The following is a 14,781-nucleotide window of genomic DNA, read 5'->3' on the forward strand; positions in this document are numbered from 1 at the left end:
ATTAACTTTATTGGAGCCCAATTTATCCAGCTGTTATTTCTCATGACATATTTCTGTTGACATGGGCCCAAACACAAACACTTATTGGGCAAAGTTCATGCTCATGCAATCAGTCTCACTTAGAGTTTTACAGAAAGGAAAACTGCCTGAATGCTGAATCCTCACTGTTATTGTCTTGGGAGAGTTTGCTTTACTAGCGAATCCCAAAAAAACCCCATAAATAGGCTCTAATGCTAAACCCACACTGAGCCTGGAACAGTAGAACAAAGGAATAGAAGCAATAATGAGAATGCCTTTTGTGCCATGCTTGGCTAAGGGTCATGACAGATTTTGATTGATTATAGAGCAGGCCTGCTCTTAAATCTCATAGAATCCCAGAATGGTTTGGGTTGGAAGGGACCATAAAGCTCATGTGCCTGGGCAGGAATTCCTTCCTCAAGGCCAGGTTGCTCAGAGCCCCATACAACCTCTGAATGTAAGAGCAATTTAAGTGAGTTGACCTTGAGCTCATTGAGTGCAGAGCAGACCCAGAGGTTTCACAAGACACACATGAACACTCAGTCCCTTTATTTTAGTTCATCAGGCTCTGGATTTGGACCCATAGTCACAAGCCCCTTGCCTCTCCCACATGCTTTCAAAGCAAGCATCCCTATGGAACACATCCCAATGGGTCTTTCATCAGCCACCTCTGCAGCTGCCTTCCTTTGTGCATGGTGACCTCGAGAAAGGTTTGTGGGTGTGCAAGGCAGCAGCAAGGCCGACGTGTTGGGATGGGGAAAGATTCACAGTGGATGTGGCAGTGCCTTGCTCTTGAACTAGTCCTCGTACAAGGATGGGACCTTGGCTAGTCCACACAGTGATAACATCATCTGTGGTGTGTAAAGATCACCCACAGTGCTTCCCTAGTGATTCCCACCTGAGGCTCTGGGAGGGCCTGTAGGAAGAAGTAGTGTTTATTCTCAGTAAGGCAAGGTCATGTAATAGCTTTTATTTTTTTATTGCTTTTGATTTTCTGAATTGGTGTAGGCCAGTCTTCATAGCTTTTGCTGAAGGCTGCCCTTGCATTTTTTTATCTGGAAGATCTCAACAGGAGTTGTTAAAGTCCCATTTGCTGCCAAACAGCATCCACTGGCAGACTGCTGACTGCATGTGTGATTCCTGAGAGTAGTGAGAGTTTGTTTATGGGCTTTGAGTCTATTCCCTATGGTGGAAAAGGATAATACTAAAGAACCACTTCTGAAATTCACTGTGATGTTGTACAAGAAGTCCAAGCAGAAGCTGGAGGGAAAAAGTCTTAGAAGCTTCCATGTGCATATCTACTGCTTACTGCATCTTTGTTCAGCATCACTGATTCTTCCCAGCCCCTGGGGTGGGGGTCCAGCTTGGCTCAGGCTGTCACGTAGACTTCCAGGAGCCCCCCGACGGAGTGCATGCGGTAAAACACAGCCAAGGGGAGTCCAAAGTTCACGATCACAAACCAGGTGGAGTAGCCATAAAATGACCTTTCCATTCCATTCTCGAAGAGGGGGTGAGACCCAAATGTGGGTATGATCCACAACTGGAGAGATGTGAGGGAAAGAAACACAAGTCAGAGGATGACAAACTGTCCCCTACTTGCACCCTAATCTCAGCACTGGCTCAAGAGTTGTAGGAATATTTCAGGAGTATCACAGTAGTCACCTTGCCAGGGAGGAGAAGGAAAATCCCACAGTTATGCTGTTGACTCCTTTCTGTAATTCAAATCCTGCTGAATCCCTGGAAACCTAAAGACAGCCCCATTCTGCCCCAGCCTGCTTCTCTTTCTACAGGATTTCATTGTTTCCCTGGGCAATGGGTTTTCACTGGATTAAGGCTGCAGTGTTGATTCAAGATCCCAGACCACAGTGTATTTTACTGTGTGAGTTTCAAGCCTGGACACTCATGTTTACAGAGACTTAATGCTGGTGCCTGACATTTTCTTTCATGTTTCTCATGAAACACCCTTAATAAGCCTAGTGGGTTTTTTTTTCAGAGGCTAAAATCTTGGCCAGTAAGGACTCATTAGCTGTCTCCTCCCATGAAACACAGTAATACTTGACTCTAAGGGTAAAAGAGAGACTTCCTAATTATGAGGGTGGGGTATTATCAGCAAAACTGGTCTTGGCTTGCCTTACCAGTACTTGAGACTTGGTGGGCAAAGGTTTTTTGTTTGGAATACAGAGAAAGACAGAGAGATCATGTCTGTGTCACAGGTCACCATGGCTCAGGCAGAGCTGTGACAGAGCAGAGAGCACAATACTTACTATGATGTTGCTCAGAACTAAGAAGAACGAGATCTCCCTCAATACTCTTCTCTTCCAGCTCAGGTGAGAGTAGGTATGGATGTAGGACAGGGAAGCTTTCCGGATCTCCTGTCCCAGCTCCAGCATGCTCATTCGTCTCTGGCTGTAGGCTTCATGATTCTGCTCTTCTTTAGTGTCTTCCTCCTTGGCAGGAGGTGTCTGGCTGTGCTCCTGTATGCTGCTCAGCGTGGTCTCCTCTTCCCCAGGCAGCTCTGCAGCCACCGTGTACTGCTCGGAGCGTCTGGCATGTTTGGCCTCAGCTGCTGCTACAACGTGCCGCCGGTGGAGCCCATCGATGACAAAAACATTTTGGGTGATGTTCTGAAGGATCATGAGGACAGAGTAGGCCAGGGCAAGGCTGTTCAGCAGGTCTCTGGGGTTGCTGGCCATCAGGGCCACAATGGAGAAGTAGGACATGCAGATTTGGCCGAGGCCTGCCCCCATCAGCAGGACCACGTCCAGGCTGCGGGTTGGGTTCTGCACTGTGTCCAGCTCCTTTTTCTCCAAGGCGTGGATGATTGTCCCAATCACAGCACCCACACTCATCAGGGGCAGGAGCACAATGTAGTAGGAATAATAGATCACAAGGACCTGGCGGCTGGGGTCCAAGCTGGTGGCCTGGATCTGGTACATCATAAAGACACAAGCCCCGATGATTACAGCACTGGTGCCCAGCACTGGCCCAAAGACCACCCCCTGGAGCTTGAATTTGGGCCTGGTATCCAGGTTGTGGTGGTGGCTGATGCGTCTCCCCACATTCTTCCACATGACGTAGAGCACGGAGCAGCAGACCAGGCTGTACTCGGTGTTGAAGGGGTAGAGCAGGATGTAGCCCTCCTGGAAGATTTTGCAGATGGTCGTGTTTGGGCATGTGCACAAGGCAGTCTCATTGCCTGGAGCGTGAGAAGAGGAAGGTGACAATTAAGAGAGAGATGACCTGGATGGCACAACTGTCTTTGGGAGTTTCTTGAGTGCAGGCACAACATGTGTGTCTGTGCCTCAGAAACAGGGATCACAAGGAAGTTATATGGCTACTACTCAGTCCTGAAGTATATGAGGATTCAGAATAACACAGCTTAGCTAATGTCTTTCCCTATCTATGGTCAACATCACAGGTGCTGGATGAGACACTCCCTTCACAACAAAGCCTTCTCTATTTCTCCCCCTGGAATATTAGATTCCCCTTTATTCCTCTATATCCTTACAAAGAAGACCACAGCAATTACATGAGCCTCTTCTAGTCTGGCAATCCTGTGCTTACAGTTAATAGGAAAAAGTGAGCAAAAATGCTAATTCATGGTGGGCTTTTCCTTTCCTAGACCTCAGTGTCAGGGTTTCATAGCAGATCCCCTCCCTCCAGGTAAAGATCTTCTCCCCTTGCAGCCCATTTTCTTGAGACAACCTCCAATAGTAGGGAAGTTGCAGCTGGAGGAACTGGAGATATCTGAATCACTGAGACCCAGAGGGTGCCCAGAGAAGTGCACCAGCACCAAGCCTGACAGAGTTCAGGAAGCATTGGACAATACTCTGGGGCACGTGGTAGACTACTTGGGAATGGTCTTGTACAGGGTCAAGAACTGGGCTGGCTGATCTTTGTGGGTCCCTTCCAACTCAGTATATCCTGTGATTCTGTGAAATGTTTTCCTAGAAGTCACCTGTGTCAGCCTAACACCAATGGGGATGTGAAGAAGGAGCCTTGCCTGAGAATCGCTGCTCCACCTCGCGCAGCTGAGACTCGATCTCCATGTGCAGGGTGTCGTTGGTCACGGCCAGGAGCCAGACAAGAAGGTTGGTGGCTGTGGTGACCATCAGCCCACACCTTGGAGGAGACACAGGACTTGTACAGTGTTTGGGGATGGTTCACAGCCAGTGTGTCCTTCCCCTCTTGCTGGCCCATGCACAGATTTGTGCCCGCTCTACCTGAGGCCCATGGGGTGTGGCTTTGCATAAACACACCTGAGCATATTCCCACTTGCCATTTACAAAGGAGCAGGGCAGGCAGTGCCTGGTGAAACTGGCCTCAGCTGAGACATCTCCGAGTAATAGGAAAGGGGAGACCCCCCCCCTCCCCCATCCTCCAGTCTGTGAGCTGGTGCCTGACAACAGGAAGATGTTTGGGAGGAAGGAAGAAGCTTTGCAGCATTCCAAGGCACAAAGGAAAACTGAAGGGAGCTGGTGAGCTCAGTTCAGTGGAGGGAGAATGGGTCTGAACAATGCATAGTTTGGTTCTTGTATCACCCAAAATATAGGGTCTGTATAGGATCAGATGCACACATTTCTAGCAGGAATCATAATGGAGATCACAGGCAGAAGGGAAAAGTTTCTTTAGAGCAGTAGAAGGCATTTTTTGTCCTCGTTTTTTACCTGGTGAAGTTGTGCTGGACTTGAATACAGTCCTTAGAGTGATGCCACAGAAAGTAAGCCTGCAAACGGAGAACAATAACACTGTGAGCAGGGTGAAGTTGGCAGCTGGCTGCACACATGGTGGTAAGAAACAGGTAGACAAGAAGGTACAGGTCCTAGCAGGAGTAAATCTGCCTCTCTGTGAGGCTGCAGGGACATGTGTGCACCTGCACCCCAGTGCTGAGGCAGGTGCTGGTATCCTTGGGTAAGGGCAGCATTTACGTGTGACTGCACTGAATGCACATCCTGGAGCTCCGTGTTCCTCTGTCCTGTTCATGTGGGTATTTGCTGCTGAGGTGTGAATTAGTTTACTTTTCAAATATGGCTTTGGGTCTGTAAAGAAGAAGGCTGGTGTTGAATAACAAGGTGAAAATGGTGTGAGATATCTTTGTGTGGAAAGGATTTTGTTGGGTGGATGGATTGGCAAGTACAAAGAGGAGCTGAGGCACAGACTGGTGCAAAGACATCTCTGGCAAAATGTGAAATTTCCTCTCCTCCTACTTTGTTTCAAAGCAAATTCCTCTGGGTCCTATGGTATGTCAGGTATTTCTAGGGTAAATTTTGAATCTTTCTCCCCTGTCTCTCTAGGTGGCATACAGGGAGTGCAGGTAGCATTTGAAGTGGTGTGTGATGCTTTAATGCTTTCAGTGCTCAGGAGAATGCCCCATGTTCATTCACTTTCCCACATCTCCCAGCTTCCCCCCAGCCCTGGGGCTCCCAGGAATGGGACAGAGAGAACAGACAAGCTTACAGAAGGGTAATGTGCAGTACCTGGGTGCAAATAAAAAGGATTCCAATGACAGGAAACAAAATTTCCACCTTGGATTTGCAGTGGACGAGGATTGTGCTGTAGCCAATCTGAAACACATTCAGGAGGATGCTGCAACTGCCAAATAGCAGCACTGACCCTGCACAAAGAGCAAAGGACCAGTAAATAAACCCAGATATGTCTCTTGAGCATCTGAGCTTGTCTGGGGATAGGAGGCCTTGTACTTCTTGGATTTGTGTGGAGTTAGCAGTCTTTCTCCTGGAATTCTCATGATTTTAGGAGAGGAGGACAAAGGAGAGCCTTTGTCCTGAACCTGATTGCGTGCTTTGACTGGTTAAAGGTGTTAGGAAAATGCAAGGTATTTTCTGGTGCTTGGATGCAAGGTGGGGATGGGGTTTTTGTACAATCTGAAATGACAGGGGTAAGTTAACGGTGGATCATGCTTTCTGCCTTGTGGGAGGAAACCTGCAATGACCACAAGTCTGCTAAGGCTTGTAGCAGTCCCATCTGCAGGAGTTGGAACCCTTTGATTGTTTCTCCCTTTTGCCTTGGACATGCCTCTGCAGCTTTAGGTACTCAAGTACCTTGCAGTTTCCTTCAATTGATTCTCCATGCTTAAGTTAACAAGACAGTGCCTAATTAAAAACTCCATGATAGACCAGAGGCAGGGCTGCTGCGAGAAGGGTAATTTCTCAAAGTGGGGCAAATACTGGAGGGAAAATCTCCCAGGAAAGCCTGGGTGTCACTGAGATGTGACTCAATGGGTAAGAATCCTCCCCTAGGCAGCAAGGCTGCGGTGATGTTAAATGAGGATGATGGTGACATAGGGCCACTGGTGCTCTTGGAGGATAAACACACTTCTCAAAGTACTCTGCCTAAAACCTTTCCTATGGTTTTCCCACGGTGCTCAGTTGCTGTCCTGGAAAGGGGTTATGCCTGGATTTCTCTTTGTGAAGGGACCAGAGAGCGAAATTCGACTGGAGGCTGAAGGGGAGCCCAGTTTCAGGCTTTCCTGGCTGCTCTGCTTCCACTCCATGGCACCTACTGTGCCCATCAGCCTGACAAGAACCGGGAAGTTCCCAATGCCCTGACTGCATATCCTACAGCTTCTAGCTCTTCTAGTAACAGGGGAAGAATTTCTTTGCCTTCCAAGCCTTTGGAAGAAGGCATGAGAGAAGAAATAAAAGCAGAACTTACCCCTAACCCAGATGGGTCCAGCATGGGAGTCCCTGTAGAGCACGGCGTGTGGCTGCCGGCTGGTGCCCATCAGGTAGTAAATAATCCAGAACAGGGACAAGACCTTGAGGATGGAGAGCAGGATCCAGACATCTGCCAGAGTGATGGCCACCCTGTTGAAGATCATGCTGCTGATGAAGGCGCTGCCCAGAAACACCACGTTCATGGCCAGCAGCCCTGAGAAGAGCTGCCCAGCCTTCTGGGCTTGCTGGTGCCTCTGCTGCACCGAGGAGCAGTGACGGTACAGCCAGAACTTCTCATAGTGGATCGTGGTGGTGTCTGCTGGGACTGATGCTGATCCGCTCTTGCAGTGACGGCAGGAGACTTTCTTGTCAGACATAGCTCATCTGCCTGGGGATCACCTGCTGCATTGAAAACAAGGGATGTTTAAAGGGGGGATGTGCTGAGATGGGAGGCTGTATGCTCTGCTGTGAAGGCCACTTCACTGTGTAGTAACCTCCCTTCCTTGCTTTGCAGCTTTTCCTTCCTTCTACAGAAGCTGGATGAAGAGGAAAAGGAGATTGGTTTTTAGCCCAGGTTAGGCATTAAAAATTTCCCAGTGGACAGAGTCATTGCAGGGCACTGGGGAAAGGCCCTTCTGCCAAAACATGTCCAGAGACATGGGATTAAAGTGGGTGTCTGATACCTCTACCTCCCCAGTAGGGAGCTGCTGGGACCAGAGGTGCTCAAACCGTTCCCACCCATACCCTTCACAGCTTCTCCAGCCCTGGGTTCAGGTTTTCTCCTTACCCTTTGTTGCCCTAAGGATTAGATGGAAATGAAGAGCAAGCTTAGACCTGCTTTGAAATTCAGAGCTGTTTGATTTTCAATTGATGGGTTCAACCTCTTCCTGTTGATTTTGGGCTCTGAGAATTACAGGCTCCCTGAACGGTCACACAAATTGTGGTAGAGTTGGAGAGAATACACAAAGGATCTGTAAAGCCTGGAATAAGCTGCTGGGAGAAGATCCCAACTCCCACCCAGGTGGGCTGAGACTGGGAAACAATCAGTACCTGTTTTTCTTTCCTTTTGCTCTTGTAGCACAAGGCCGTGAGGACACTGACACAGAGGAGCTGGAGGGATTGGCCCAGGCAGACTGTCAGAGCCGGAGAGCTTTTCCATCCAGCTTTCGGTAAAATCTTGGTAGGGCTGTACTGCTCTTGAGAGGGAAATCTTGCTGACATAAAGGCAACATCAGCCTCTCTATAGACTTGGTACATGGAAAGATGCTTTCATTCCAGAGCGTGGCTCTGGTTGTAGTGAAGTGTTGCAGTTCAAATTTATTTTATTGATTCCTTGTTAAGTGTTTTGTTGTGTTGTACTCCCCTGTTCTCCCCGAGTTGGTTTACCCCTGGGTTTTACCCTCCCTCAAAGCTGTCCCTCATGCCATTCCCCGCCCCTTGTTCCAGCTCTTTCCCTGCCTGTCAAGGCAACCCAGCTCCTTTTGTTCCCGAACCTTCCCTGCCACTCAAACCTCGGGCCAATCCGTGTCTGCAACACCCCTTTGGAATTCCCCTACTCCTGGAAGCCCCGTGTGCCCATGAGGCCCATCCTCTCCACCCTGCTACCCCAACTGGCCCCAGATGCTTGATGGAATCCCCTCACTCCTCCCCTGAGGATTCCCTGTTAGTTAGCTGTTTGTATCCACCCGCTGACTTGTATCTGAGCAAAACCCCTTGCACAATAGAGCAAGGGGCTTTTTGTCCTGCTCCCTTCTCCTGGAATGAATTGTTCCTTGTGGAACCTCGAGATTGAGAGCCTCCTCCTTTCTCCTCTGCCTGGTCCCTGTCCTGGCTTGTGTCTGGCATCGTAGAGCAAGTGGCTGTAAGGGTTCTGCCTCTGGTAAATCCCCATCCCGAGGCATTCCCCACTCCTGGCCTGGCTCCGGAGTCCTAAGAGCCCAGGTTCCAGCAGTCACTGCAGTCAAGGGTGGCTGGAGTGAAAAAAAGCCCCCTGAGATGTGTTTGAGAAGGAGGAACCTTAAACATTCTGTGATAGGTAGTCTTGGGGAGAAATTGTTTGAGGAGGGATTGAAATTTAGTGTTTCCCTTTTCCTTTACATGTGCACAGAGGTGCTCTATCTGCCCTTGCCCTGGGACTCTGAGGTGAGCTAATCCCCTGGGTTTTGTGGCTGGCAGCAGAGATTCAGCATTTCTTTATAAGTTGGTGAGTTTAGAGGGTTATTTAGGAGAGGATGGACCTCTCCATGGAAGGACAAGAATAATTTGTGTGTCCCAGAATAAACCCCCAAGCCCTGAGTTCCTTGGCACATCTCTTGGTGGAGATTGATCCTAAACTCTTCCCCATTTTTCTCCAAAATTCTGCTAACTTGGTGGCAGAGGGGCAAACTCCCTCCTCTCTTCTAGGACCATAGCTCTTCTGCTCCAAAGGGAGCTCAGAGGCCATAAAATCAGCAGGAAGCCCATTCAGGCTGCACCAGGAGGTACCCAAGTGCCCAGACAGGACTGCACACAGAGGGACCCAAGCCCTTGACCCCGTAGCTGTGCTGTGGGGAGCAGCCAAGCCCAGCCCTTACCTGCCTGCAGCCTCTGCTGCCTGAGGAGCCGGCCCAGCCTCGGGTGCAGCCGATCTGAAGCCAGTGGCTGGAATGCCACCAGGATGCACGGGAGACTCTGACAACCCAAGGTGCAGACAGGAGTCGTCAGGGCTGCTCCTCACTAAACGCAGCCTCTGCTCCGAGCCCATTGATTTATTTTCTTTCCACCTTGTTTACTTTGTGTCTATTATTGTCATTTCATTAATTACTCAGTGGGAAGCTCTCAGATCTGCCACAGGCAGCCAATGGGGAGCAGCTCCTTTATGCACCTGCTGGGTTGCCTCACACCAACAGCTCTGCCAACTGGTAAAACCACAACGGTGGTGACTAATTTGTGCCATGGCTCAGGCAGGTGTAGAGCTAATCTCCTGGCACAGGCTTGTGTTGGGAGTGCTTACCCACACTGCCTCAGCCAAAACCCACTTGAGTTCCCTACTCCCTTGTTTTTAGGTAGATCCTAAGATTTTTTTTTTCCTCATGTGTCCGATTTCTTTTTGCTTTTATCCAGGGCACACATCTTACCCAAAAGGTAAGATGCAGTCCACCCCTGCACTGGTGCAGGAATGACACCCACCAGTTTGATGCCTTTTTGGCAGAAAGGTGCTGCTTTTGAGGGTGATAACTACAACCTACTAATGCTGATTTCAGAGTGAGACCCACATGTGCCAGCCCCACCGCCTTGGCCAAATGTGGTCAGGGATGCTTTAGGTCCAACCTGTGCTGTTCTTGATCCCTGCCTTTTTGCAGGACAAATTGATTCTCACTTGGGACTCTGTGGTGAGCTGATGCCCCAGGTTTGTGGCTGGCAGGAAGGATTCAGCATTTCTGTGTTGGTGAGTTTAGAAGGTTCATCAGGAGAGGACTTATTTGTGTGTCCCAGGATGAACCCCCAAGCCCTGAGGTCCTTACAGCTGGCAAACACATGAGCTGAGAGTTCAGAGCCATGAAATAATTCCCAAGAAGCTGATTAGGGGTAGGAGTGGTTGGGGGAGCACAGGTTATCGTGTGTGGGGATGTGACGAAAGGGGTGGAAAACAAGACTGAAAGGGCCCCATTTCTCCTGGGTGAGAACACCCGGTGTGTGCTGGTGCAGCCATTGTTTGATGTCTGCCTGCAAAAGGTTATGTTTAATGTCTGACCAAGCCCTTGCACTGCTGTGGTGGAGCCCAGGTGCTCCAGTCTGGGCAGGTGTTCATGAATACCCATGGCTGGATTTGTTCTGCCTTCCCCCAAAGCATCAGCATCTCCAGTCTGTCTGGAAGCCTACTTGGATGTCCTTGCTTTCATGTTTTGAGATCCTCTGAGTGCAATTGAGCTCTTTCAGGGGCCTGCCTCTTTTCCAGAATCTGTTCCAGAGATCAGCAGGGAACTGGGATATTCCAAGAGCCATTTGGTGGCCTCTATTGGCTAAAGCCAACTATTTCTGCGCAAGTCATTCACAAATCTGATCTTTTTCAGTGCTATGATCCTAAATTGGGGTAGCCATACAGAAGTAGGAAATGGAGGCCATGAGTCTGAATGTATCCTAAAGTTTGGCTGAAATTGGAAGTTTTTCCTTCAAAGATTGGTCTGAAATAAAATGCTGGTGCCTGCTGTGATTTAGTAGTTTTGTCAATGGGACTGGGCATCTGTGTTGCAAAGATGAGGCATCCTTCCTAGCCTGATTTACCCTATCTTGGCTTTGGAGCTGAAATTGAACCCAGAGGAGTTTTAAAGCTTTGGGAAATGGGTTAATCCTCCTTATTTGGTCCTTAATTTGAAGAAGAGCAGCTATTTTACTGGAATGTATTGGCACAAGTTTAACTAAATCATTAAGTAAGCAAGCGTGCAAGAAAGGAGAAGGTGAGTCCAAGTCACTGGATCGATCACAGGAATCACTGCCCCGGAGAAGCTGCCTCTACTCACAGGTTGGGAGAAAGCTGTAAACGTTAGGAGCAATGTTTGCCCCCCTGCTATCAGCAGTGTGCTTATTAATGGTGCTATCTGTGCACTCAGCAGTGATAACAGCCAGGCCAGGCCCAGCAGGTCAGTAAACAAGCCCTGGGAGGAAGGAGCTCCGTGCCCAGCCACTGTGTTTGCCCAAAGGCCACCTGAGGAACACGGGGCTCCTCACATCTCCCCGGCTGGCCCACGCCCTTCCTTTGGCATTGATAACCACGGCGGTGACGTCTCCTTGGGGCTGGGAGTGAGAGACTTCTGGGGTCACTGCAAAGAGCAGCTTCATTCAGCGTGGGTGAGGGTGAGCTGTGCTGCACTGCCCAGCTCTGTCCCTCCATCCCCTCCGATGGGTTCTGGGGGTATGGCCTGGCTCCCCTTGTGAGCGTGTCTCTATCTTCCCTGCTGGCTCTTGGTCCAGGTCCTTTTGACCTCCTGCCTGCACTGAGTTCCTCCTCACTGCTAAGGACCATTGGGAAATGCCTCCTCTGCCTCCACCTCCTGACTTGGCTCTCAGCACACTGCTGGAGCCAATCCTATTCACAGGCACTTTGTGCTGCAATCCCATCCCTCATCTCCAGCCTTGTGACCTTCTCAATCCATCCACTTTCCATCTACTGTACTGACAGATAATAATTAACTTGGATTCCTCCCATCTCGGACACACCTCAGAGCAAACCACTCAGATAAATGGTGTTTTGTTTTGGTTTTTTTTTCCCTAACAAAACAAATCTCACCCTCAAATAACAGATGATTAAGAAGCAGAGGAGAAGATGCAAAACCCAGGTGGGGTGGGATGATGCCTCAGGCTTGACCCTGGCTATGGCCTTCCCTGCTCTTTTCTGAGCAATGATTTCTGATCTCCTGCTCTTCCTCTCTTCCCTCTATTGCTGCTCACTCTTGCTGGCTCTGGCAGCATGTCCCTCAGGCCAGAGTCTGAATTGAGACCTTTTTGACTCTCACATGCTGTCTCAGGTCTTGGAACTGGAGCACCCGAGCTCAAACAGTGCTGAGCTCTTAACCCTGCCAACCCCTGGGGAGTGATTTTTATTTGTGGGGTTTGGGGGTTCCACCAAACCTCTGCAACACAGCAGGTGCTCAAATCTGGAGCTGGGAGACCAAAGTGGATTTTATACCAAAGTGGGTGAATCTGGAAGCCCCTGGGAGGATCTGGTGCACCCAGGGCAGCCCATTGCTTTCCTGTAGCTCTTCATTTGCAGTGACTGCCATTGAAACAGTCACCCTGAGGCCCATCTCTGTCCTGGCTCCCCATCCCTTAATGGGAATGGAATCCCTGCTCCGTAAGGATGCTCTGGCAGGAGCAGTTAGCAAGATGCTGCTGGTGGCCTTGGGGCCCAGCCTCATTCTCTGGTCTGACAGGCTCTCTGCTCAGCCAGCTCCTGTGCCTCAGTTTCCCTCCTTCCAGGCAGGAAGATGGAGCTACCAGCAGTGCTTTTCTGCAGGGATCTGACATGGGGATGTGCGTACAAAGGGCCAAGCGTGATCCCTTCCATAACTTGGGTACTGTGTTTGTGGTGTCCTCCCCTTCCACCAAACCCTCCATCAAGAAGATGCATCCTGTTTTTTAGGTGGGCTGTGAGGAGCTGTGTCCCAGCTCTGAGGGGAAAGGGGCAGTGATGGAGCAGCCAGCAGTCAGCTGTGTCACCTGCCAGAGAGGAACTTCAAGGAAAGGCATGGATTTGTGCACTTAGGATGTGGCAGTGCCTGCTCCAGGGCTGCGCCTCAGTTTGGGTGACACACCTGGGAGACTGAATGTGCCAAGGAATCGCCCAGAACCTTTGGATGATTCTCCATCAGCCTTGGAGCACACCCCTTTGCACAGTAACTGACTATGAGCTGATACCTTCTAGTATCCTTGAGCACACAAGAGAGTTTACAGCAGAGTTTTCTTAGGGTTTAGATTTTTAGGCTTCTTTTTTTTCTTCTATGCATTTGTGCTCGCTTTCCCTCTGGCTATATATATACCCCCCTATATTTATATACTCCTTTTTTTGTGTATATAGCTGGGGTTCACTAGCTCTTTCCCATTCTACTGCTTTTCCCAAGATAGATGTTTGTGGCTGGAGGGCAGAAGAAGAATTCAGCCCTTGTTTGGAAGCCCCTGTCATCCCTGTGCTTGCAGCCTGGAGATACCTCAGATTAGCCAGGGATCCTTGTGGAGCCTCTACCATCCCCAGAGTGTTTTGGTTTATCCCAAGAGGACTGTGGTTGAATGTTGTGGGGTTCCAGCTGACGCACCCTGGAGAAGTTGATTTGGGATTATTGCGTGTATCAGAGCTGCTTGAATTGTTGGGGGATTCTCCTCACATCCGTCCTGAATCTATTTGGCCCCAGAAGTGCCCCTACAACAGCTGTCCAGAAGAAAAGAGCAGTTCCAAGTTTGCCCTGCTTGACCCAGGGCACCCATTCCTGGGAACCTGGGAGCAGGAACCAGCAAGAGCATGTAGGAGGAAACCTGGTGTGCCCCCTGGGAATAGATTGGGTGATTAAAAGTGTTTTCTGCCCCTGTGTGTGCTCAGCAGCTTGGGCTCAAACAATGTGTGGAGCTGTAAGTAGGACTGACGTCTGCACTGTTTGCGTCTCTTCTCTGACTTAATTTCAACTGCAGGAGCCACAGAATAATGAGGCTTTTGTTTTAGGAAAGGTAAGGTTTCTAGAGGAAGATTTTATCTTTACCAGATCAACAGTAAAAATAGAACCAGGCCTTTGGAGGGTCAGTTGGGCTTGGGAAGACTCCCAGGCTGGTGAGGGAAAGGATCGACCCAAGTGGAGATGCTGGATCAGTGCAGCCCTCTGAGGGCAGGGGAAGTTGGGCTTTCCCCCATGTTCTACCCAGTTCAGAGAAAGGCTGCTGGCACACAGGAACACTGGTGTCAGACCAGCCAGAGGCACTGGTCCTTGCTGGTTTGGTGATCTGGACTTGCAGGGGAAGGTGGCTGGAAACACGTCAGCCTGGTCTGTAGGGTGGAAAATTGCATCACTCCATTTCAAGTCCCGTGACTTCCATTTATTATTTTTTCCTTGGTGGATGTGCAAACATCCATAGGAAAAGGCTTGATGGTTTCTTCCACCTCTGCAGTGTTTTTTATGGGAACGATAAACCCTGATGGAACAATAAAGCCTTTATTAGAATGGTTAAACCCTGATTTCTCAGGATGCAAACAGAGCTCAGCTGTGCCAGTTTGACATGCACCTTCCTGTCCTGGCAGAGGGGGCTTTCTGAGGCTCTGCTTGGATGCTGGGTACAGCAGAGACGCCTATTTCTACTCCTTCAGCCCAGGACTCGTGCTCTGAAAGCCTCCTCAATCATTCAGTGGTTCGTGGAGAGCTGCAGGCACCCAGAAAGCTGAGTCAGGGCCACAGGGTCTGGGTGCAGGGCTGTACTCTAAGCCTCAAAGCACACACAGGCTTGAGGATGCAGCACCAGCATCCCTTCAGGGTGCTGGAGATCAAACTGGCCTCAGCATTGCATTGATTTCTGTGTCATAGGGCCCCTTCAGGAGTTCAGTTACCGTGAAAATAAATAAATAACTTTGCAT

General features: G+C 49.7%; 1 protein-coding gene across 1 annotated transcript; it reads right to left on the minus strand.

Moving 5' to 3' along the window:
* Positions 1 to 1,387: 1,387 nt before the first annotated feature.
* On the minus strand, positions 1,388 to 7,069 carry OTOP3 (otopetrin 3). Its single transcript, XM_054645282.2, has 6 exons — positions 6,691 to 7,069; positions 5,496 to 5,632; positions 4,686 to 4,744; positions 4,022 to 4,140; positions 2,283 to 3,214; positions 1,388 to 1,558 (listed from the first exon to the last, which is right to left on the minus strand). Exons 1-6 carry the CDS (start codon positions 7,067 to 7,069, stop codon positions 1,388 to 1,390), a joined length of 1,797 nt encoding a protein of 598 aa, XP_054501257.2.
* Positions 7,070 to 14,781: the final 7,712 nt, after the last annotated feature.

This window comes from Agelaius phoeniceus, chromosome 19, assembly GCF_051311805.1.
Source record: "Agelaius phoeniceus isolate bAgePho1 chromosome 19, bAgePho1.hap1, whole genome shotgun sequence".
Classification (NCBI taxonomy): domain Eukaryota; kingdom Metazoa; phylum Chordata; class Aves; order Passeriformes; family Icteridae; genus Agelaius; species Agelaius phoeniceus.

Coding starts and splice junctions, on each gene's coding strand:
- OTOP3 (XM_054645282.2), bottom strand. CDS start 7,069: ATGTCTGACAAGAAAGTCTCCTGCCGTCACTGCAAGAGCGGATCAGCA. Junction 4,745..5,495: donor TCCTTTTTATTTGCACCCAG/GTACTGCACATT, acceptor CTCCGTTTGCAG/GCTTACTTTCTGTGGCATCA. Junction 3,215..4,021: donor GGTGGAGCAGCGATTCTCAG/GCAAGGCTCCTT, acceptor CTCACGCTCCAG/GCAATGAGACTGCCTTGTGC.